The sequence below is a fragment of the Peromyscus californicus genome, unplaced genomic scaffold, assembly GCF_007827085.1.
Source record: "Peromyscus californicus insignis strain IS unplaced genomic scaffold, ASM782708v3 Scaffold_5__1_contigs__length_169319896, whole genome shotgun sequence".
NCBI classification, from domain to species: Eukaryota; Metazoa; Chordata; class Mammalia; order Rodentia; family Cricetidae; genus Peromyscus; species Peromyscus californicus.
In genome coordinates, this window is record NW_026294573.1 from 48621108 (window position 1) to 48646059 (window position 24952).

General features: G+C 42.1%; 2 protein-coding genes across 27 annotated transcripts in view; one reads left to right on the forward strand and one right to left on the reverse strand.

Annotated features, from left to right (window-relative positions):
* The window catches only part of Mier1 (MIER1 transcriptional regulator), a 59377-nt gene extending 51538 nt beyond the window's left edge, over positions 1-7839 (reverse strand). For 3 of the 26 annotated variants that reach the window (XM_052718514.1, XM_052718513.1, XM_052718510.1), the window contains exons 1-3: positions 7455-7839; positions 6285-6385; positions 3591-3664 (exon numbers count right to left, since the gene is read on the reverse strand). In XM_052718514.1, coding sequence (XP_052574474.1) covers positions 3591-3664; positions 6285-6385; positions 7455-7725 — 446 coding nt within the window. In that variant the 5' untranslated portion in view covers positions 7726-7839. Of the gene's footprint in view, positions 1-2311; positions 2442-3590; positions 3668-5841; positions 6003-6284; positions 6386-6858; positions 6952-6974; positions 7118-7141; positions 7275-7454 lie in introns of those variants that run through there. The other 23 variants (XM_052718532.1, XM_052718526.1, XM_052718521.1 and 20 more) reach the window with 17 other exon arrangements.
* Dnai4 (dynein axonemal intermediate chain 4) overlaps positions 7709-24952 on the forward strand; it is a 68777-nt gene continuing 51533 nt past the window's right edge. The window contains exons 1-2 of the mRNA XM_052718540.1: positions 7709-7870; positions 20877-21051. Of these exons, the coding sequence (XP_052574500.1) occupies positions 7818-7870; positions 20877-21051 (228 nt within the window). The 5' untranslated portion in view covers positions 7709-7817. The remainder of the gene's footprint in view (positions 7871-20876; positions 21052-24952) is intronic.

A 24952-nucleotide genomic window follows, 5' to 3' on the forward strand; every position in this document is an offset into this window, starting at 1 on the left:
GAATAACCCTATTAAGTCTATACAGAGGAAGTAAAAACATTTTTAACCAATCATCTCTCCACCAATTTTTTTTCACAACTATTGTTCTTAAGAAAAATCCCAATTAGGAAAGAATTGAGACAAGGAAAACTATAATTTACTTGTCACTTCACCTATGTTAGGACATTTTCATTGACACATGAAGTTCCTACACTCCTCTATGTTCCACAAGACCCTTGGGTTCTATCCTACACAGCAAAGCAAAGAGCAACCTATCAACACTCAAAGAATATAAAATATACTCCAGACCATGAAACAGACGCAATGAAAACAAGTCAAGTTCTTGAAATTGAACCATCCAGGTGTTCCTGCAAATCATAAGAATTCCATCTCCACATGATGAAATACCTAAGAAGAGTGGCTTAAACTAGAAAAATAGTCAGTTTTAGCACACCTCTTCCCTTTAATTTCTAAAACAAAAATGCTAATGTAACAAAATAATGTTCTCAGTATGCTGGAAGTCAAGTTTTTAGGTGTGGTTTCTTTAAACTTGAGTTTCAGTATTTTTGTACCCAAAGCTACTTTCGATAACTTGCTATGGGATGTGACTACATAAGCCTTGGGCCACAGTACAGCACTGCGTCACTGCTCCATGTACCCAGTGGGTTTTCAGCAAAAGGGAATCCAGTGGAGGTTAGATGGTAAGATGCCTGGAAATCCAACTAGATATTCTACTTCCTCTTGTAGCACAGGAGTCAGACCTCACCAGGAATGGAGTCCAGAACACTCAGGTGAGTAGATCAAACCAGGCACACTGAAGTGAAATAAAAGCACCGTGTTCAGTAAACTCAGGTCTTGCAATTCTTTAACTATGAATAGGTAAAGAAAATGAAAACAGACATAACGCGTTTTGGCGGTAAGTCAGTAACATTAAGTATTTTCAATACTGGCAGCAAACAGTCCTACTACCATAAAAACCTCTTCTTTCTTCAATAGCAAAAAATCCAAGACATAAATATAAAGGCAATTCTGTAATACAAATTAACACCCCAAAAACTACTCCAGGAAGCCTGACTAGTACATGAAAGGCCCACCATCTTATGCTTCTGTATTCCAAGATTTAAGGATATTATGTATAAACAAAAGTAGTCACTATCCACTTCATTTGGCAAATGAAGGCGTTGAAAACTGAGAGCTAAGTGGTAAATAAAATCACTTCCTCAATCTAATTTCTGGTGCCTTTGACATAAAAATATGGAAATGTCGGGCAATTTTCTGCCTTACTAAATCAAGTATTTACACGATTTGCCTCAATAGAGATCCAAAAGGTCCAAATATAACAATGTGAACTCCAGGGGAATGAATAATAACGAAATTCACGGGTAAAAATTAAAGCAAACTACAGAACTGATGTTTAAAGGCTTAAAACCAGACAGAATGTTAAAATTTCCTAAAGCATATTCTAAGGCCTAACTAACCCTAAACCACCTTGTTTGCCTCCCAATCTGAGCGCTAACCAGGGGAACTTGTTTACTAGACATGAAGAAGGCTGGGAAGCGATGCGGCTCAGTGGTAGAGAGTTTGCTTGTCTGCCTTGCACAAGACCCTTGGGTTCTATCCTATAGCAAGAGAAACAAGAAAAGCTTCCTCCAAGAAAAGAAGAAAAAAAGGTCAATAATAGGCAAAAAGAAAATAGAGTAAATAACAGACAGCTTTGATACTTTCATTTGTAAAGTTTTTTTGGTTTTGGTTTTTTAAAGGAAAAAAAAAAAAAAACCCAGCCAGTTCAAGAGGTAGAGAGGGTGGAAAAGAAACTTGGAGGTTCTGTCTGGGGAAAGAATCCCCAGTTTGAAGCTGGATAGGGCCTACTGAGCTAATTTTTCCTGCTCATCTACACATATCAAGGAAATTACTAAATTAATCAAAGGCGGGTCAGCTTGTTCTCCCCCCGACCCAGACCGCAGGTCAGCAGCCGCGGGCGGGCGCAGCGACGTCTGGGCTCGGAGGGAAGAAAGTTCGCGGGAGCAGGCTGTGCGAAGTCCGCGGGCCGCGCGGGCGGGCGGGCGGGCGGACGAGCCGGCCGGCCGGTGAAGTTGCGCCACGGGCGGCTTCCGGACGGGCGCCCTCGCCCGCTCCTCACGCCGCAGCCGCCTCCCAAGTGCCTCAAGTCCGACGGAGCCTCTCCACCCAACTAAGTTCCGCGGAGCCCAGCCCGGCTGCCCGGCCGGACAACAGGTGGGCAGCGGCGCCACAGGCCCGACCCGGACAGGCCCGCGCCTCCCGCCCGCAGCCCTCCACCGAGGCCCCGCCGGGGAGGGGCGCTCGCTCTTACCTCCGCCATGTTGGCCGCGCCACCGGGTCACATCGCCGCGGCGGGTCGCGGCCAGAACCCGGATGTGCGCCTGGGCCGCGGGGCTCCCGCCGCCGTCTCCGCCGCCGCCTCGGCGGGAACGCGCAGGAGCCGCCCGAGCGCGCCACCACACCCCGCTCCGCCCCCTCGCGGCGCCCTGCTCGGCGGGACGGGAGGGGAAGAGGCCCGCGGGCACGCGCGGAGCAGGGCGCGCGCGGCCCCGTGGCCGCCGTCCCCGGGGAGCGCGCGAGGGGCGGGCCGGAGAGCCGCCACTCGGCACCGGGGCGGCGCGCGCGCGCGCGCGCGAGGTCCGGGAGAGGGCCCCGCGGGGCACTCACGCCGCAAGCGGAAAAATACCTCCTATTCTACACGTCGGTCACTTCTGGAGTGTTAGCTAGAAAACAGATGTTGCCCGGACACAACAGCAGCACGAAGCGCGCTCCGACAAATACTTCCCCTGGTGATTCCCGACACAAGAAAACCCTAGCTGCCCAAACTGGCAGAGCGCAAAGATGAAGAGCAGAGGATGTTAGGTTTTCCTCACTTTTTGCAACCACTAGCAACACAGCTAGTGTTTGAAACTACTAGCAACACAGCTCTGCATCGGAGGAATTTATGCACAACTACACGAAAGTTTCAAATGTAAAGTAATGAAAAGCTGCTCTTCGATGGATGTCTATTTGACTGCAGGGAGACAGAACCTACTTACTTGCAATGCCTAAAATACCTGCAAGTAGAAAGTTTGTTTTAATGTACTGGCCTGGGGTTGCTAAATGGCCTTGAGGTCCATACTGACAATGGCCAGGGCCAGTGATTTATTCCAATTTCCTAAAGTAGATGCTGGCTAAAATAGATTTAAGGCTGATATTATAATGAGCAGTAAGATATTTTGCTAAACCAGAAGTTTAAAAAGCTTTTTTTTTTCAAAAGACCAGCTTTTTTCCTAAATAAGGCTTTTTCTTAATGAAGTTTCAAAATGACTCCAAAATCAATCAGTTAAATGATACTCATTACCTCCAAGTAATATACAATGACTAACAATGCATTGTGCAAATGTGTACATACATAACTTTCTTAAACTTCATACTTATAATGTAATATGGGGGAATGCTGATTCCTTAAAATTCTAGATCTCATCAAGCCTTTTCCCATTTCTAAACACTGAACATGAACCTGAACGTCTTAAGCCCAATAACAATTTGTGCATGAATAAACTGCATTTACAGGTATATGAAGTAGCTGCTAAGTGAAAGGACATTACCTTGTAATTTGACAGGAAAAGAATCCAGAGACAGTCTGTAAACCAATTAAACATAAACATCTGATGCACATTTTCTACTGAAAGAAAAGCAAGGGAAAGAAGAGAAAGGAAAACTTTAAGGTTCCCAAATCTACAAACAATTCTTACCATTAACTGCACTGTACAGTATTTTCACTTTATTTTAAAGATTAAAAGCTTCCTCCCCCCACAAATTCCTGGAGGGAAATAAATATTTTAGCACAGGTATATGTATGTATATATAGTTTTATTAAATTAAGGCACTACTTTGAACTTTTTTAAAATGTTAGTCCCTGTCCAAATAGTTCTCACTAGATGAAAAAAAGCTAAAGGCAAAGAGCAATGAATGTGCGTGGGCCAGAGGTGGGCACAGGTAAAAATAATAGAGGTCTTAGAGGTAGCTATACCATGGTGCTGAAGGAGGACTTGGCACTAAATTATGAATGGTTAATATAGATGGATTTTAGCTGGCCACTAAAAGGAAAGTTGGAGTATTGTTGATATTTAATACAAAAGTATAACTTGCTTTAGTTCTTTGAGTCTTTGAGCCTTCAGTTAAAACATCAACAAACATCCCAGCGGTGGTAAAGAGCAGACTCAGATTCCTCGAGCTATGGGGTGAGCCCTCATGTCAGAACATCAAGTCTGTAACATTCTGAATAGGCACTTATCTTATTGCTAATCGCCTTTAAGTTAACTGATATTGCCAATCAATAGTATTCACGTTAAATGGCATTATCCTTTCGGGGGGGGCAATTCCCTCTAAATATTTCCTCTTGGAAAAATAAACTGGAGTGCAGTGTTTTCGAGACATTCTGGAGAAAAAGAGAAACGGCTCTAATACAGTAGGTCATACACAACTCATTACTGCTGAACTCAGTATACCTGCATTTTGTCCTATTGACAATCCCATTGTTCAGAGCCTCAGAAACCACCTTCAAGGAAAGCTATGTCTCTCTGAAATCCCTTCCTTACCCCTTGGGTGTCAGATGTGTAAGAACTCACTACTCATATCTTCCTGTGGCATACGGCCTTGAGGTCCTCTGTCAGAGGTAGGATCTACCAGGGAGTTCCCACTCCCAAGCTTCTCTGCCTGTGTTTACAGACTTCCAGAGACTTCGCTGTGCCTCTTGAAGAGGCTGCTCTTTTCAAAAACAGTTCAAATGCTTGGCTCAGTCTTCCCTGTCTTAAAAGCCAGAAGCTACTTCCTCACTTTCACTCATCACTCCTAGTTCTTCAGCACTCTATAAATTCAAGAAACATCTTCGTACTCAAGTGCAAACAGTCAAAATTTATACTTGGGCTAACAAAAAACATGTATCCGAAAACAGGTCATGGCAGAGTAAAACGCATAGGAAAATTCACCAATAACCTGATCAAACTCATTAGAATTTATTAATGTGACATGCAAGGTGTTAACTCTGTTAGAATTCTATATTAAACTGTTTAAGTTAATGTAAAAAATGTAGCTGATTCCAACTCGTATGCAAGGTTTTTGTTTTCTATCTCAAAACAAACAAAAAACACTATATAAGGCCTAAATAAACCTAAAAAGCCTCCTTATTTTGGGGAAACTTAACATTAATTTTTACCACATTAAGCTACTCAAAACTATTCTATCCAGCAATGTATTCTTTTATGCCAATTACTGAATTCTCCATGCAAAAGTTAAATGAGAGCTGGGGGTATAGCTCAGTGGTAAAATACTTGCCTAGCATGTGAGGCCCTGGGTTCAAGCTCCAATACTATAAGAAAAAAGTTATTTCTTTATAGTAGCTCTAAGGGGCATATGTATGAGTGCATGCATGTTGCACAAGCATGCATGCATTCACACACATGCACACACTCTCCAGAGACATTTAGTTGCTAACAAATATACTTAGGCTCACAGTTATACTTCAATCAGTACCTCAATCAACAAAAACTCCTTTAACAACTTATATTTACCTAATATGTATAATCTTTTATTCAGCACCAACACCTGACTCAAAAACTAGTAATATATCTGCTATATAGGCATATCTGTTTGGGAAACTCAAAAAAGTACCTCTCAAAGTACACCAAGAAAATATATGTAAGAATTCTGGCTGATACAGATGAACACAGCATAACTAAGATCTTAAAATTCTCCAAGTCCGAGAGTCCTCTTTGGAGACTATTTTCTGAACTATATCCTAAAACTTGTATTTAGGAACGACAGCCTGCACTGTAGATGTGGTGACAAAATACCTACATTCAAAATTTTTCTCGAATGACATCTGAGACAGATTGAATTTATCTTGACTTTTAGTAGGCAGAATGCAGGATGCAAAGCACAGCAGCACATTACATCTGGAGGCTTCACAACTACGCAACAGTAATTATCTCTTCGTTAGTTCTTGTATTAATGCCGTCCTAAAACACATAGAGAAATCTGGCTCTTCAAAGGACAGGGTGGTTTCCTTTCGTAATTTTTCCAAACAATTTCATTCAGCAGCCCCCTTTTTATCCTTATGTTGCAAACTTGTGTTTATAATTCTTAACCTTGCTGATGTTATTTTTATCTCCCCCGAAGTCTTGAAAGGGTTGGCCATTAGCCGTCCTACAACACTAGAACTGACAGTAATCAGGACGTTTCTATCACACGAGGGAGTTCACTTTTGCCCTCCCTTCGTCTCCAATTGTGCCCCTGCCTACCAGCATCACATCCGTCTTGTCTGCATTGAACCTCAACCAGTTGGTTCTTAACCACGTCCGAAACTCAGCCAGGCACTGGGAGAATCGAGCCACCACACCATCTGGATTAAAGGAAAAGAAAGCCTCAGTAGGGACGAGACAGAAACAGTGTTCCCACAAGCTCACCCAGTCTCACGTTTTCAAAAAGATGTCTGAGAACCAGGTCAACCGCCCCCCATGGCAGTTTCAGCAAAAAGAAGCAAACAAGTAAAAAAAATTGAGTCTTGCAATTTGTAAGCAATGCTAAAGATTAAAAAAGGAACCCGATAATTAGGTTTCCGTATTTCACCCAAGATTTAAGAAAGGTTTAGTCAATTTCGGGTCATCTCAGTCTTAAAACTGCCTAAGGTCTTCTGCAAAATTACAAAGATTGAGGAGATTTAATATAAGAAAACTGAAGCCCGTGGGGGAGTGACTTGCCCAAGGTCACACAGCATGCAAGGACCAGAGATGGGCACCAGGCCAGGAGCCTCTATATTACAAGCTAAAAGAATAAGGCCACACGCGGGGGGTGGGGGGCGACGGGGGAGAGTACCGGGGGGGGGGGGCACAGGCACCGGGAGCGGCTCGTTCCCTGCAATGCCGTCTTCAAGTCTCTCGCCCCTTAGCTCCCTCCGACAATGCCAGGTGGACCCAGGTTGAGCCCATCACCTCAGGGGATGCTCTGTCTCAGAGCCCTCCACTGGCTGGGACAGCTGGGGAAAATCAGGGGCACAGAGGCGGAGCCACGGGGGAGTGGCCAGGAAGCCACACCCCTGCCGCGGAGCGAGGGCCGACCGAAAGGGGCGGAAGCTGGCCTGCCCGCCCGGCGAACTCACTCCGCAGCGTAGTCCCGGCGTGCCGCGGAAGCAGCGAAGATTGGCGCGGCCGCCGCCGCCGCCGCCGCCGCCGAGGCCGAAAGACCGGGCAGGGGAGGGGCGGCGGCTGCGCGTGCGCACGGGGCGGCAGTGCCTCCGAGCCGCCAGCCCGCCCCCGCACACACCGGGACAGCCCCGCCCCGGAAGTCAAGGGTCTTCCGGGCGGCGCTCGGCCGTGGGGGAGGGGAAGCGGGGAAAGGGGACTGCGGGCGCCTCTGGAGCTCCGGTTTCCGATGGAAGGATAGGGAAGATGGTTTGTGGAGGCTGCACTTACAGCCACCGCCGCTGCCGCCGCCTCCGCTGCTGCCGCCGCCGCCTGGAGACGCCCCATCCATCCGCCTGCAGCCGGGAGACTCGCAGCCTGGGAGGGGCCTAGGGCCTGGGCCGCCCGCCTCCTCCGAGTCGTCGCCCGAGCTTCCTCCAGCTCCACCAACCCTCTGCCCTCCCCTCCGCCTCCGCCCTCCTCCTCCACCTCGAGCGGCCAGCCAACCGCGCGGCCGCTTCTTGAGCCGGGCTCCTCGGTCGCCATGACGCCCGTCAAACATTCCCAGAGCCGCTGACGCGGGCGGTTGGGGCTCCCGGTACTGCAGAAGCCGCTAGGGAGAGGGCGCTGGGCCCTGGTCTGCGGGTCGCCACTATGTATTCCTCTACCTCTCCAACGAGCACCCGCAAGCAGGCCATCTTTGCTGCGTAAGTTCCGCACTAGATCCGCGGTCCACATTGCTCTAGATCCCGGAGGCAGCCCCTCGGTTTGGAAAGGGGTTCCCAACGCAGTCGATCTTGCGGAGCCCCCAGGCAACTCCGCCTCCTTTGGCCTATAGTTCGGTTTTTTTAGAACCCCGTCTGCGGTGCTCGACCCCTGCTTCCTGTTACTTCCAAGTGCTTTTGCTTGTATTCTTTCCGTTGGTCTTTCAACTTCAAGCCTTCTTGCTTTGCTCGGACTCCTTGGTTCCTCGGAGCAACCAAAGCTAATTTTAATATGTTCGCTGGCAGAGGATTTTTTTTTAATCTCCTTTTGCCAGCTTGCCTTAAGACTCTTACCTGCATACAACATTCCGCTAAGCCAGAAGTAAAGCATAACGATATGTGGACTCCTGTGGCGTAAAACTTGAAAGTGGTTCATTGAATGTCCACTAAAATGTTCCCGAATTTTCACACATTTCAGTAATTTTGTTGTTTTCTCAAACCAGCCACATCTTTTCTTCAATCCTCTGCTCAGTTAATCGTTTGTCATTTAAACTTACTGAAAGTTATTGGGAGAGAACCGTATTCGCCCTTGGTTGTAGTACTCAGCCTTTAAGGCTGTCCTTCCGCTTCAACAAAAAAAGGTTTCTGATAGCCAACAACTGTCAGTTTACACTTTCGTTGCTAACTAACCCATCACCAGCTTTGACCTAAGTGACCACTTACTGAGTTTTGAAATACTTCATTTAACTACTGGGACGCCACTCCTTCCCCAGTCTTCGTTAGTTTCGTGACTAGTTTTCTGCTTTTATTTTTATGTATGTGTGTCTGTTTGTTGTATTTAGAGATAGGTTCTCACTGTGTAGCCCTGGCTGGCATGGAACTGTATTGAAAGTGCTGGGATTAAAGGCTTATCGTTTACCAATCTACCCATCTGTCCCTTACCTAAATATATGTTGTGGGGTCAGGTGATTTCGTTATCGCCCTGTGCCTTTCCAAGTCATGTATAGTCATGACACACAAGTTTTCATCTCTCTTCAGGATCTCTCTCAAGAAGACTGAAAATGAAATGGCTACACTTAGAAATCAATAGACTGCTTAAAATTCATCTTAAATGTTGTATTGTACCCCCCTTGTTTCCAGTATACAGTCATTCCTGTTCCCGTAAAGTGCAGTCCTTGTAGTTCCGCATTCTGCTGTGTAATGAGGGCCACTTTTACTTTTTGAAGTAGCTGTTCAATCCAAACCTGACACTTTGATCCAAGTCATTTCTGCATTGGAATAGCTGGCTGAGTAGTCCGATTGCCAACAGCCTCCATGTGATAGTCATTGTAGATCTGCTCAAAACTTCCCTAAGTTTTTCCCATTCCCTCTGAGTAAGTTCTCCCATTCTTCCAAGCGCCACAGGATGTGGCTTTGGATTCTGTCACTCCAGTATTATAGTACCACCCCCCATCCCCCCCCCCACAAGTATTCCCATTTCTGGCCCTGGGAATTTTCTGTCCTTTGGAATAGTACATGCCATATAACCTCAGGATTCACTCATTTCTGTCAAATGTCTCCATATATGAAATAATAGTTTATTTCCCAGGATCAACTTGCTGTATGTTTTATAAGAAGTCTATCCCCATGGGTATAAAGATTTTTATTTTTTTGTGTACTGCTGTAGACTCTTATTACCTAGAATGAAGAATGTCTTTAATACATATTTGGGGGTTTTGTGTGTGTGTGTGTGTGTGTGTGTGTGTGTGTGTGTGTGTGTGTGTGTGTGTGTGTGTATGTGTTTGTTTTTGTTTTTCCAGACGGGGTTTCTCTGTGTATCAGCCCAGGCTGTCCTGGCACTCACTTTGTAGACCAGTCTGGCCTGGAACTCACAGAGATCCTCCTGCCTCTGCCTCCCGAGTGCTGGGATTAAAGGTGTGTGCCACTACCACCTGGCTGTACACATTTGTTAACTGAACAAATGAGTAGACATACATATCAGTACCTGGTTACTGGTTTCTCTTGCCCAATTTATTTTTTTTTTGGCTTTATAGAGATGTTAAAGTAAAATTAAATTAAAGTATGTAACTTAAAACAAACATGATATAACACTTGTCAATTCAAAACAGACACATACACAACCATGACTTTCATTTCAAAGGGAATAAGAAATGGTTTATTCTGGAACTTAATATGAGTGACCATGGCCCAGGAACACAAATTCAGGTTTTCCCAAATACCATGCTCCAATATGGTAAAATCTCATGAAATTTTATAAGTCAATACACTTTTGCATACATTGGTGGAAACAACAGATGGTAGTTTCCAGCAGAGTGGGGAAGTAGCTGTTATAGCTCTCAGATGCTGTCGATAACATTCTTGAGGCCTTTTGGTTGGTGGAAATCAGTAGTCTGGATACATTCCAAAGGGTTTCACTTGGTAATCTAAAGGATGTTAGGTCAGACACAGAGGTAGGCAAGGAAAGGCAATTAGGGGGCTAACCATAGCAAGGTCAATTGTAGTCAGGCTTTAGACCTGCAATATTCCAACCTCTCCACAATCATCAAGGTTTAATCTGTTAATTAGCTTTTGTAGAGCATTCAGTGTAAGGTGTGGCTTCCTAGGAACACTAGTTTGCACTTAGAGTACCTGAAAATGTTAGAAAACTTCTTGGGAATTTAAGTAATGGCATTTATAACAGATGAATAGTTAAGGACAGGATTTGAGATGTGAGCTACTGTAACTTTTTGATGTGGCCATGTTACCTGATTAAAACCAACTTTCAAACTTAGTTATTGCTGTAACTCGTTATTTCTCATCTTTATTTTAGAATTTATTTCGGATCGTATAAAATATCTCTTGAAGAATTTACCAATTTTTCACTTTCTCACTTGATTCCCCCATTTTGCAGTCTTCCTATTAGCATCACAGATCTGGACAAATCACCCGTTGTGCTAAAAACAACCCTTCTCTCTACCCGGTTGTTTTATTCTAATTCTTTACATGTTCTCATTTTGTTATTTAATTTATTCTTTGAGTACTCATCTATTTACTGTTACAACTTACAAAGAGAAGCAGGTGAATGGCAAGGAGCTGACATGAGATTACCCTTCAGAATGAGCGGTATTAGAGCCTCACTACCATTGAGTTGGCTGGGGTATGTCGGGGGTCGGGGGCATGATTGGGTCTTGCAGGAAGAGAATGTTAGGAGACCTAGAGCATATTACAGGTAGGCAGCCTGATGGGACCTTGAAGGAGAGATGGAGAGAGTATTCCCTTCAGAATCCCAGGAAGGAACTTTAGAAGAGATGGTTGTCATGTATAATATGACATGAGTCCTGAAGAAAATAGCCTTCAAATCCCCAAGGCAAAGGGGTTTCTGCTTCCTACAGGTCTCCAGATAGGTAGACAGGCCCCATGAGGAGGGATCTAGCTTGGCCTGGCCTATAAGCTGCAGATGCAGCACTAGGTAGGACCATAGCTTACCCTATAGCAGCAAGGCCACAGTTCAGCAGGCTTTGTTATTCTACTGAGTGTCCCAGAGAGAACTGCAGGGAAAGGGAGCCTGTCAGATCTTTGTCCTAACCTACAGACTGCTGGGAGGAGCAACTAGAGAGTCTCTGGTCTAACTTGTTACTCATCTGTTCTTGCATGTTATCCACTTGTTCCATTAGAACCCTAAGCATATTCATTATTTTAAATTCATAGTTTTGACAATTCCACGATATCAGCCATATCTGAGTCTCATTCTGTTGTTTTATTTGCCTCTTCACATACAAATTAAGTCAGCTGTCCATAGCATCCCAGCTAGACAGTTGACTAGTTTGCTCTTTTGCAGACAGCTGTAGTTGTGAGTTCATGAGTGCAGCAGTCCTGTGATGTCCAGAAAACACTGCTTTGCTCCTGTCCTCGCCTGTCTCCGGCTGTTACTCTTTCCACCTCCACTTGATAAGTCTCTGAGTCTTGGGAAGCTGTGTGGTACAGATGTCCCATTTGTGGCGGAGCACTCCACAGTCACTCCATCTCTGCACTTTGACTAGTTGTGAACTTCTGAGTTAACTGTTATCCACTGCACAAAGAAACATCTCTGATGAGGTCTGAGAGCTTCACTGGTCCAGGTTCAGGACCGATCCAGGCTCAGGACCGGTCCGGACTCAGGACTGGTCCTCTCCACCATCACTTGCGTTGTTTTTTTAAACATGAATCTTGGTTCAAATATAATAGTAATCCTGAGGAAGCAGTCATAACAAAAACATGATTAACCAAAGAACATATCCTTACTCTAACACAAATTGCTAAATGGTCTTTAATAAAAAACCCAGAACCAGATATTTGGGTAAATACTGAAAGATCAGAGAGACAAAAGAACAAGCCACCTCTTACCTCTAGTACTCAGCCTGAAAAGCCTTCCTCAGTCGAAAGACTTTAGTTCCTATCTCCTCACGCCTTACATGCCTTTCTGTGCCCACCCATATCATTTCCTGTCTCAGTTTTCCTAGTGCTGGGATTAAAGGTGTGTGCCACCACTGCCTGGCTCTGTTTCTCTTGTAGACTGAGTCAATCTCATGTAGTCCAGGGTGGCTTTGCACTCAAAGAAATTCAAACAGATCTCTGCCTCCTGAGTGCTAGGATTAAAGGTGTGTGCCACCACTGCCTAGCTTCTATGTTTAATCTAGTGACTTGTTCTGTTCTCTGATCTTCAGGCAAATTTATTAGAGTACACAAGATATAACAACATTTCCCTTTTTTTGTCTAAAATAATAAAAGGTTATAACTAATATAAGAAAAACTATATACAATAAGTACAATAAATATACATAATACATACAGTCAAAAACTACATTAACAATGTCCAGTCCATAAACATTTGACAGATTCAGAGATAATACTTCATTATTGTAACTTCACTAAAACTGAAGTTAGCATTATTTTTATCATTTAAGACTATCAAGTTGATGGGGGTGATAGACGCCTTTAATTCAAGCACTCAGGAGGCAGAGGCAGGTAGATCTCTGAGTTTGAGGCCAGCCTCGTCTACAGAGCATGTTCTAGGATGGTCCACACAGAGAGATCCTGTCTCAAAAAACAAAACAAAAAGGGGGAGGGGGAGGGAAGACTATCAAGCAAAATATTGACTATCTTAAATGTATTCATAAAAAGATTTTAAAAATATAGAAAGTGAGCCTGGAGAGATGACTCAGAAGAGTGCTTATGGACCTGGATTCAGTTCCCAGTAGCCACAAGGTGGCTCACAACCATCCATAACTCCAGTTTCAGAGGATCTGATGCACTCTTGATCTCCTGGCACACATATATACATGTAGTCCAACACTCATAAAATAATTCTTTAAAGCAATAGAACTTTAAAATAAAGGGATGGGACTGTGAGAAAACTCAGAGGGTAAAGATGCTTGCTGCTAAGCCTGATGATCTGACTTTGTTCCCCGAGTGGGACCCTGCATAATGGAAGGAGAGAACCAACTCTGGTAAGTTGTCCTCTGATCTCTACAGGCATGCCATGGTGTTCATGCACACATACACACAATAAATAATTTTTTAATAAGGGAAATTGTCATGTATTTGAGATATACATTTGTTAATGCAACCAAAGGTGAGTATCACCCAGTATTTCTGAGGTCCATGTAGATGTGTGCCCAGAAGTTTGATATGAGAAGTACAAATTTACTTCCTGAAGCATGGAATACCTGATAGTCTTTTTCTCCAGGCAGAGTGAAATTTTTTATCTTCCCACTGATGAAATTATCTGGTTTTCTTTATCTTGGGAAAAATTTTATAGCCATTTTTGAATTTTTAGTTACCATATTTCCAAGTCACTTAATAGCATGTTATCCTTTTGTAGTATTGGTTCATACAGTTTAATTTTTCATGGAACATAAGTACTTATTTTATAATGAGTTATGGGAAAAAAATAGATGTTTTCCAAAATTGATAGATCTTGGATGAGAACCAAAGCTTTTGTTAATTTGAAGAATTAGTGTCATTTGTTTACTTAATAGGCCAAATTTTATAAATAGATTAAAATATTTGTCCATTGAATTGAATTCTGTGATCACTATGTAATTTAGAAGGAATACCTCATGAAGGAATAATTCTTTTAAAGAGAATTTTACCTACTGTTAAGGCAATACCTATCCAGCAAGTGAAAGCCTTACCCAATGGGAAAACAAAAATAAATCTAATCACAAATTTTAAATGTCTTTTTTAGTAAAAGGAAAGTTTTAAAAAATCCTTTTTGTTCTAATTTTTTTTCTTCTTGAGACCATGACTAAGAAACAGTGCTTAAGAAAATCATAATGTCGGGAGGGGGGAGAACAAGGGAATCCGTGGCTGATATGTAGAACTGAATTGTATTGCAAAATAAATTAATTAAAAAAAAAAAAAAGAAAATCATAATGTAACAGAACTGGTAGTGTTGTTATTTAATATCCTTTAACTATAATCAGCTGAGTTATAAGTACGTTTGTTTTCTATGACCCTTCCTGAAACCCACTAATGTTCTGGAGATTTCCTATTTGCATTTTGAAACATTCCTTCACTTTAGGACAAAATTACCAGTCAGTACTTTCTCATAAGAAAGCATTTTCCTCTTTATCAAAAATGTACTTATCTAATTCCTCTGTCTTATTTCCTTTAAAGTAAACATGGATTTAATGAGACATGGGGGCTTTGACACAGTCAGCTCAGTCCTGCAGACATTCTTCTTGTGCCACCAAATTAACCCATTTGTTAGAGGTTTAAATCCTTTTAGAACAGGTACTTGGAAACTTTTTGTTTAAAAGCGTTTACTTTTTATTTGGGCTCATAAGACAACCAGAACAAGTTAGATTTGGGACATTTTTCCTTCCTTTTGAGCTAACTGCATGCTTGTTACTTAGAGAGGGCTGAAAACAGAGGGAAAGAGAACCATCTTCCTGTCCTTTGAGTAGCAGGCCTTGAGTCCAGATGAGGCCATTGTCCCTTAGGAAAAGCTGGAAAACCAAAATTGATAGAAAAATCAGGAAAAGTCCCAACCAGGGCTGTGTGGTTTCACCCCCTAGCATGGCCGTCTTGGTTGAATCTCCTTCTTTGACGCTTGCCATTACTCTAACTCCACTCATGCCACGAACAGAAAGGCCTTTGAGTTTGTTTTAGCAGCTGTAATTCATTTTAAAAATTGGAAACTAATTTGCCATCAAATGATATGGACAGGAAGCACACATAGGTAACACAGACATCACCATACATAAAGATGGAGTTGAAAACCAGATCTTGCAGTTTTCATTTAGATGAATAGTTCTCAACCTGTGGGTCATGATCCCTTTGAGGGTTGAACAACCCTTTCACAGGGTCACATATCAGATATCCTGCATATCCTATATTTACATTATGGTTCATAACAGTAGCAAATTACAGTTATGAAGTAGCAATGAAAATAATTGTATGGTTGGGGGTGGCCACAAGGTGAGGAACTGTGTTAAAGCATCACAGCACTAGGAAGGGTGAGAACCACTGATCTGGATCAGCATTTGTCATTTTAGGCTCGATGCCTAACCTTGACTACTTCTCCCATAGCATCAAGCAATTACTGATTTCACATCTGTACTTTTAAGAAGTTCGAGTGATTCTTAGTGTAAAGAAGATAACTGGGTTTTTCAAAACAAGAGTGTGGCCTAATTATTGATAAGTCTTTAAAGCAAGCACCAACACCTTGTTTTTAAGATGACTTAAGGGGTTGGAACTTAGCTCAGTAGCAAGTGCAAGGTGCTAGGTTCTGTCCTCAGCTTGGTGGTGGGCAGAGGGGGCCACTTTTCCCTTTAGCTCAAATTAGACAAAAAAGAACCTTGAAAAAATATAGATTGTGGATGTTACTGTTTGTTACAATTATATCTCTAATTCACCATGAGAATTAGAGATTTAAAGATCTTTGATAAACACATCCATTATTTGATGTGTATGACAGTTTTTAAAAAGCTTTATCATTTGTATATTAAAACTTTCTGAAGAAGAAATTATAGCAATTAACCTAATAAAAAAAGACTTTAAGATAAATCATACCCAAGGTACATTTTAATTATCATAAAGCAATTTTGTGTCCTATGATTTTCACATTACACATGAGTATTACACAAATCATTTCTCCTTTAGAACCTGTTTTAGAAAGAAATCTATCAAAGTCTGTGTATCTTAACATTAAAATATGGCCAGGCGGTGGTGGCGTATGCCTTTAATCCCAGCACTCGGGAGGCAGAGCCAGGCGGATCTCTGTGAGTTTGAGGCCAGCCTGGTCTACAGAGTGAGTTCCAAGAAAGGTGCAAAGATACACAGAGAAACCCTGTCTCGAAAACAAAAAAAAAACAAACAAAAACATTAAAATATGTAGCTTAATGAAACTTAAGACTACAATGGATACTGTTTTATATAAACAAATAGAATTTTAAAGTTTTATAAAACACTTGATTGACCCAAAGATACCATCTTAATAGGTTTTAAGAAGTTCAGTGAACCCATGTGTATAAAGCAGTATGTTTTTATCAGACATTTTTTTTTTTTTTTTGGTTTTTTTTTGGTTTTTCGAGACAGGGTTTCTCTGTGTAGCTTTGTGCCTTTCCTGGAACTCTCTGTAGACCAGGCTGGCCTCGAACTCACAGAGATCCACCTGGCTCTGCCTCCCGAGTGCTGGGATTAAAGGCGTGCGCCACCACCGCCCGGCCTTATCAGACATTTTGATGTATCACCAAAACACATTTACAAGTATATGCATGTGGATTTTAATTGGACATGCTAAAAAAAATTCCAGTGTCCATAAAATGAATGAAAAATTTGAAGTGGCCACATGTGCATACAATTATAATCACAAATAACAGAGTTCCATGAAATCTGGGTGTACCTAGTAAAAAGAAGAGAAGTGTAAAGTTATATCCCCAGCTCCTTGAGATGTAAGGAAGCTTAGTAGCACAAAAACTGGAAGATGGAGTTTGTTGTGTAGCCTTAAGGCAATATCTTAATTTCCTAATGTTGGGTGCCAAATAGCACAAGGTAGAGGATACAGGGAACCACCTTCCTTGGTGCAACTTTGGGCTAGAGCTGTTTAGTCTTAATTTATAGTGAGGCTAAACTAATTCCAGTTCTTACTTGTGTGTCTAAAAGAAGAGAAGGAAAGAAAAATTCTTGGGTCAAATACTGTGCACCTTCCCAGTGACCATCTGGGACATTCTCTTCCTAGATTAGGCAAGTTGACATTGAAAGTCTGAAACTTGGAGCCATTTACCCAGAGGAAAGACATCTAACAACAACAGAAAGGTCAGGAGAGGAAAGAAGAGGTGAAATTGATTGTCGTAGTGATAACAGTTGACCCGTTATCTGGGACTCTGACCTAGAAGAGAAATCTAAAAGTTTAATAGGTAGAAAAAAAATGGACGGGTCTGTTGATCACGGTCTGTAGTTGAAGACTAGGAAATTGTGATGTCTCAGAAACCTGTTGGAGCAGTCAACTTAAAAGTTTTTGATTTTGATTTTTTGAGACAGGGTCACATGTAGCCCAGGCTAATCTTGAACTCACTAGCCAGCTAAAGATGGCCTTGAACTCCTGTTCCTCCTGCCTCCACTCCTCGGGTGTTGTACCACCTCATCCAGCTGACTAGTTTTATGAAGGGGAATGGTCAACCAGTGGATATTACAAGGATGTATTCTAAAAAGCCTCTTGGAGTCAGTAATTTGAGAGAATATATTATTGTAATTCAGGTTGTCCCTATGGAGGAGGAATGTTAAGCTGACTTATGGAGCATGTGAGAGGAATAAAGAAGTGGACAGGGTTGGGAAAGGAACTTAGTGGTAGGGTATTTGGTAGGGTGTCAGGCTCTCATTTCAATTCCTAGCACCACAAAAATTCTAACTCATCAATGTTTTAGGAAATTGAGCTATAACAGGAAAAAAGGCTGTAGTAGGCAGAGGACATTATAGTTAAAGAGAAAGATTTTAAGTATAGGAAAAACTAGGGCAGAGTTATGCTCATAGCAGAATAAGATAGAGGACTCCTAAGAATTACTGAAAAACAGTCCCTGAAAAACAGTGCTAGGTTCTAGAATATGGATAAAATTTAGTTTCAGATGGAATAGCAACAACTTTTCAAACATACTTATTTTGCACATGCTGTGTGTGTGTGTGTGTGTGTGTGTGTGTGTGTGTGTGTGTGTGTGTGTGTGTATGTGTGTGTGTGTGAAGTTATAGGTTGTTACGAACTGCCATGTGGGTGCTGGGGACTGAATTCTGGTCCGGCAAGAGCAGTAAGTGCTCTGAACCGATGAGCCATCTCTCCAGCCTCCATGAAATGGCCACTGTTGTAGAAAGGGAAAATGTGATAAGGATGAATTCAGAGGAGTCTATGGGAAGCGAGAGAAGAATTTAAAGATGGTAGAAATATTACAAAGAAGTTTTTTGTTTGTTTGTTTGGTTGGTTGGTTTCTCGAGACAGCATTTCTCCTTGTAGTTTTGGTTCCTGTCCTGGATCTCGCTCTGTAGACCAGGCTGGCCTTGAACTCATAGAGATCCACCTGGCTCTGCCTCCCAAGTGCTGGAATTTAAGGCGTGCACCACCACCACCTGGCCTTACAAAGGAGTTTTTATAGGACTAATATTTTTATTAGTGATTTTGGTGGTAAAGTCCTTCCTTTACACAAGAAAGGAAGGCGTCTAGGGTAGGGTACTCAAAAGAATGTAAGTTCAAATATTTACTCAATGAGTATAATAGGCCAGCATGCTAGGCACCGGGGATATAATGGAGGAGATAAATTCCCGTGTTTAATATGCTTACACTCTGCAGAAGAGTGTAAAACAAACTAAAAACCAAATAGTGTTAAGTGGTATGAAAAAAAGTAAAGTGGGAAAACTAGATCATTGTCCAATTTTGCTAAAAAAAAAAAAAAAAAAAGTCCAAATTGCTTCCTTTGGAAGTGTATTTGCTTTTTAGAATCTAATGAAACATCATAGAAGTTTCCAATACAAAGAAGAACCAGAGTGGTAAAACAGTAGAGGGTGGGCCTGTCTTGTGAATGGTGAACTAAATCCAATAGTACAATCACATAGTCCTTCCAGAATTTAAATGTTTTACTATAATTTCCTAATTTAAAATTGTGTAATTTGTTCAAAAGGAAATAGAGTACTTCCCCAGGTTTTATTATTACTCATGTTTAACTTTACCTGTTTTACTACACTGTACACTGATAGGTGTTTATCATGTAGCAGGTACTTCCTAAATTAAATTTGTGTAATCCTCATAATAAACTATGAGTATTATTATTCCTGTTTTATGAGCAAGAAAACTAAGACCCAAAGAAGTCAGTACGGCTTTTGGATCTCTCTGTTTGAATCAAATCTCATGCTTTCCTTTTAGCCTCTACATCTTTATATAATTTTTAAATTATATTTTCATTTTTTTTTACTGTGTATGAGTGTGTATTGGCATGCATCTGAGCATGGCCACACTCTGTGAGGACCAGAGCACAGCTTTGTGGATGTGGTTCTCTCTTGTCTTGCTTTTGAGGTGATTGGTCTCGCGTACTGTTCCTGTTGCACCACTTACTCTAGGCTGGCTGGTGAGCGATGCTGGGTGGTACTTCTGTCTCCACATCTGGCTTTTTACATGGGCTTGGGGGGATTGAACTCATGTCACCAGGCTTTCACCACAACCACCTTTACCCACAGAACCATCTCAACGACCCTGTGTCTTTTTATATCAAATGATGTTAGCTCTAACCTCTTCAAGTTGCTTCAAAGGTGATGGAACGTGTAAACGCTCTAGAAATGCGCTTGCACAAAATAAAGTCTCAAGTAACTATTGTTGCATGGTAGTTGTTTAGCTTATTTGCACTTCTAAGTGAAAGTCTACTTTATAATTTTCATTTTTTTCTTATTTATTTTATTATTATTAAAACATTTTCTATCCACTTTACATACCAACCACAGATCCTCCCCCTCTTCCCGTCCCCCAGATTTTCCCTCAACCCACCCCCCATTACCACCTCCCCCAAGTCAAGGTCTCCCATGGGGAGTCAGCAGAGCTTGGCACACTCAGCTGAGGCAGGCCCAAGCCCCTCCCCGCTGCATCAAGGCTGCGCAAGATGTCACACCCTAGGCACTGGGCTCCAAAAGCCTGCCCATGTACCAGGGATGGATCCCAATTCCCCTGCCTGGGGGCCTCCTAAACAGTTCCAGCTAAACAACTGTCTCACCTATCCAGAGGGCCTAGTCCAGTCCTATGCGGGTTCTACAGCTATTGGTCTACAGTTCATGGCTCTCCACCAGTATTGCTATTCCTCTCTACATGTTTTCTCATCATGATCTCGATGTCTCCTGCCCACAGAATCCCTCCTCTCTCTCATCGGTTGGATTCTTGGAGCTCGGCCTGGCACCCGGTGGTGGATCTCAGCATCCACTTCCATCAGTAACTCAAAGAAGGCTCTGTGATGATAGGGTATTCATTAATCTGGTCACCAGAGTAGACCAGTCCAGGCACCCTCTTGACCATTGCCATTAGTCCAAGGTGGGGTCATCCTTGTGGATTCCTGGGAACTTCCCAGCACCCTGCCTCTTCCTGTTCCCATGATGTCTTCATTTATCCTGGTATCTCTTTCCTTGCTCTGCCACTCTGTCCCTGTTCCAGCTCAACCTCCCATTTCCTTATGCTCTCATCACCCATTCTTTGCCCTCCATTACCCACCCCCTTACTCCCAGTTTGCTCATGTAGATCTCATCTATTTCTCCATCGCTGGGCAATCTGTGTGTCCCTCTTAGGGTCCTCCTTGTTAGCAAGCCTCTCTGGAGCTGTGGGTTGCAGTCATGTAATCCTTTGCCTGACATCTAGTATCCACTTATGAGTGAGTCCATACCATGTTTGTCCTGCTGAGTCTGGGTTACCTCACTCAGGATGATATTTTTTAGTGAAACAATGATATCATGAAATTTGCAGGCAAATGGATGGAACTAGAGTTTCTTTTCAATTCTGGGTCTTCTGTATTTTCTTTTCCTCGTATAGGAGTCCCAACTCACAACCAAGGAAGTCCATCACCTTTACCCAAACCAAAACAAGCATAGGGAAAGGATATCCTGGTGCAACTCAAAGCAGAATGGGCATGTCAAGAACTACTGTTTCCGTGCCGGGGATGAAGCCGGCAGAAAAACTGAGCATTCTGGGCATGAAGACAGTACAGGTAACATTCTTTTTTTTCCCCAGAACATTTTTGTTATGTTTACTTACCTAATTTGTGTGTACACATGTGTGGGCATATACACCCTGGCACTGGTGTGCAGGTCTGAAGACAACAAGCGAGAACTGTCTCTCTTCTTCCCCCTTGCGGGTTCTTGAGATCACACTCAGATCTTTAGGCTTGGCGGCAAGCACCCTCATCCCCTGAGCCACCCTGCTGGCCCCACAGGTAACTTTTTTTTTTTTTTAGAATTCTGAGTTGTGTGGGGTTTTTGTTTGTTTGTTTGTTTTTTAAGATTTATTTATTTAAAATTATGTGCAAGGAGGGATGTGCACATGAGTGTAGGTATCTCCTGAAGAGGGTATCACATTCCCAGGAACTAGAGTTATGGGCAGTTGTGAGCTGCCCGATGTGGGTTCTGGGGACTAAACTCTGGTCTAACTGCAGGAATAGTGGTACGGGCTCTTAACTCCACTGAGCCAGCTGTCCAGCCCCTGAGTTCATTTCTAAATAATTATGATCTCCCTCCTCTTGGCAGCTGTCAAGAGTTACAGATTGACGGGACTGTTGTTTTTTCTCTCAAACTCCAGTAAAATTGTCCTTGCGTTTCAGTGTGTACCAGGGTGAACGTGTGATGGTCTGAGGACAACTTGCAGGAGTCAGTCCACCCCAGAGCACCAGCATGACAAGGAGGACCTGTACCCACCATGCTGTTTCATTAGCCCAGCGGCACCATTTGAAAGCCAAAACAGCTGGGAGGTGGTAGCTCAAGCCTTTAATGTCAGCACTTGGGAGGCAAAGGCAGGCAGAACTCTTTGAGATAGAGGCTGGCCTGGTCTACAGAGTGGGTTCCAGGGTAGCTAGGGCTACACAGAGAAAATCTGTCTTGGAAAACCAAAAAAAGAAAAGAAAGAAAAGAAAAACAAACTGGAAAATACACAAATGCCCATGGATAGATAAATAAAACATGATACAGTCACACAGTGAAATACTGTATAACAGTGAAATGAATAATCTGTGGCTATAGTCAGTAATACAAATGAATCTTACTTGAGTAATAGTGAACAAAAGAAACCAGTATCAAAGACTCCATTTCATATGGCTTCATCTAAGTGAAGTTTACAAGCTAAACTAATGTGATGTCAAAGCAATTCCTACTTTGGATGGAAGATACTAGCTCTCCTGAAAGAAACTTCTGGGGTGCTGGTAAATTTCTGTTCCTAAATCTGATTGTTGAGTACTAATAGTGCTAGTTGGTTAGAGAATTCACTAGGTTGTAAGCTCCATGCATTCTTTTTTGTGTGTGTATTCTATGGAAATTAAAAAAAAATTAGTGATACTTAGAGTTATGAACAGGAAGAAGGAAAAGGATTGTGAATGTGAAGTAATTAGTAATTATCACTGTGAAGAGAGAGGTTTTGATCCATATGGACCAAGGCCAATAGTAGCTGGAGCAGGGGGTGGGGGTGGGGGTGTAGCAGTGTTTTACTATTTTTGTTTGATCACATTTTTTATAATTTTGTATAACTATAAAATCAAATTTTGTAATTGAAGGGAATAAAACTAAGACCAAAATATGTAATAAATAAATTAGGAAATATTAGTAGAAGGCTATTAGAATATTTATTTAAAGTATCTTGTATTTGACAATTTCAGTAAAGTGACAGGATGCATGCACACTTGAAATCATTAGCCTTCTGCTATACCAGTGACAAGCAAACAGAAAAAAATCAGAAACAATCCCACTTACAATAGCTTTCCAAAAGTGCCTAAACATCAGAGATCCCAGTTAGTTACAGCAATCCTGAGCAAAAATAACACTGCTGAAAGCATGACCATACCCAATCAGTTGATACTGCAGAGCCCTAACATCATGGACAGCATGGTACCAGCACAAAACGGACACATGGGCCACTGGAGTATAACAGAGGACCCAAGTCCAAGGTAGTACAACTGTAGCCACCTAGTTTTGACAATGGTGGCAAAAATATGCACCGGAGAAAAGATAGCCCCTTGAAAAAGTGCTGGGGAAACTGAACAGCTATGTGTAAAAGATTGAAACAAAATCATCTTGGACAAAACTCAGCTCCAAAGGGATTGATGAGTTCAACATAAGACCTGGAACTCTGAAAGTACAGGGGAAAAAGAGTAGGAAGTTTACCTCAAGATACAGGCATCAGTAAGGACATTCTGGATTACAATTACCCAAGAAATGAGGCCAATAATCCACAAATGGAATCTCATAATTTCCAACAAAGGAAACTGTCGAGTGAAGAGGCGCTCTAAAACGGAAGAAAATCTTTGCCAAATATACGTCTAACAGAGGGTTAATAGCCAGCATATGTAAAGAACTCACAGAACTAATTATCAAGAAAACAACCCAATCTAAAACTTAGAGTGGGTGTATGGAACTGAACAGAGACTTTTTTTTTTAGTTGGGAGATTTGAATTATTTCAATCTCACTAGTTTTCATTGATCTGTTTAACTTGTTGGTCTCTTCTTGTTTTAATTTGGCAAGCTATACGCATCTACAAACTCATCCATTTATTTCCGGTTTTCCAGTTCAGTGGAGGATATATTTTCAAGATAAAACTGAGGCTGTTTTGAATTTTATTGGTATCTATTGTAATTGTTCCCTTTGCATCTCTAATTTTGTTTGGGTTTTCTCTCTTTCTTTTGGTTAGTTTAGCTAAGAATTTGACAAATCTTGTTCATCGTTTCAAAGAACCAGTACTTTCTCTGTTTATTTTTTGGGAGAACACCTGTCAGTTGGTGAGAGCGGGGTATTGAAGTCACTCACTACTCTTGTGCCAGGATTAATTTGTTGCTTTGTATAGACTAGTATTTGTTTTATGAAATTGGGTGTTCCTGTGCTCAGGGAGTCTGTGTTTAGAATTATAATGGTCTCCTGATGGTTAGTGTACAGTGGCTGCTTTTATCAAGAGTTTGGGTCTGAAGTCTTTCAGAACAGCAACATCTGCTTCCTAGGTCCATTTTCTTTCAATTCTTTTTCCCATCCTTCCACACTAAGGTGGGTAGGTCTCTTTTGTGGTTAGGTGGGTTTCTTGGGGGCAGCAAATAGACAGTTCCTGCTCTTTGATCCAGTCTGTTAGTCTGTGTCATCTGATTGAGGAAGTTGAAGCCATTAATAGTCACAGTTACTATTGAAAGATGTTCACTCTTCTTGTCATTTTGTTGATTTTGTAATGTTTAGGTCCCCTCCCCAACTATTATTCTAGCGTGGTTTATTTTTTTTTCCCTGTGGTCTTGTGGATGGATTTGTTTTTTCTCTTCAGTCCAAAAGATTCCTTCATGTGTTATTATTGTTTTTTTTTTTCTTTTTTTCCTTTGAGATAAGGTGTCTCTGTGTAGCCTATCCTGGAACTCACTCTGTAGACCAAGCTGGCCTCAAATTCAGAGATCCACCTGCTTCTGCCTCCCGAGTGCTGGGATAAAAGGCATGCACCTCTACTGCCCAGGACTTTATGTATTTTTGTAGAACTGGCATGGTGATCATAAATTCCTTTAATCTTTTTTTTTAATGGAAAGTTTTCATTTTTCCTTCAATTATGGTAGTCTCTGTTGCAGTGGTTCTTAACCTTCCTAATGCTGTAACCCTTTAATACAGTTTCTCATGTTGTGGTGACTCCCAACCACAAAGTTATTCCATTGCTACTTCATAACTGTAAATTTGCTACTGTTATGAATTGCTGTGAGATAATGCTTTTGTACACTGGTTTAATAAAACGCTGATTGGCCAGTAGCCAGACAGGAAGTATAGGCAGGATAAGCAAACAAGGAAAATTTTGGGAAAATGAAGGCTGAGGGGCCACCAGCCCACCGTCCAGGGAGCAGCATGTAATGTCACACAGGTAAAGCCACAGAACATGTGGCGACATATAG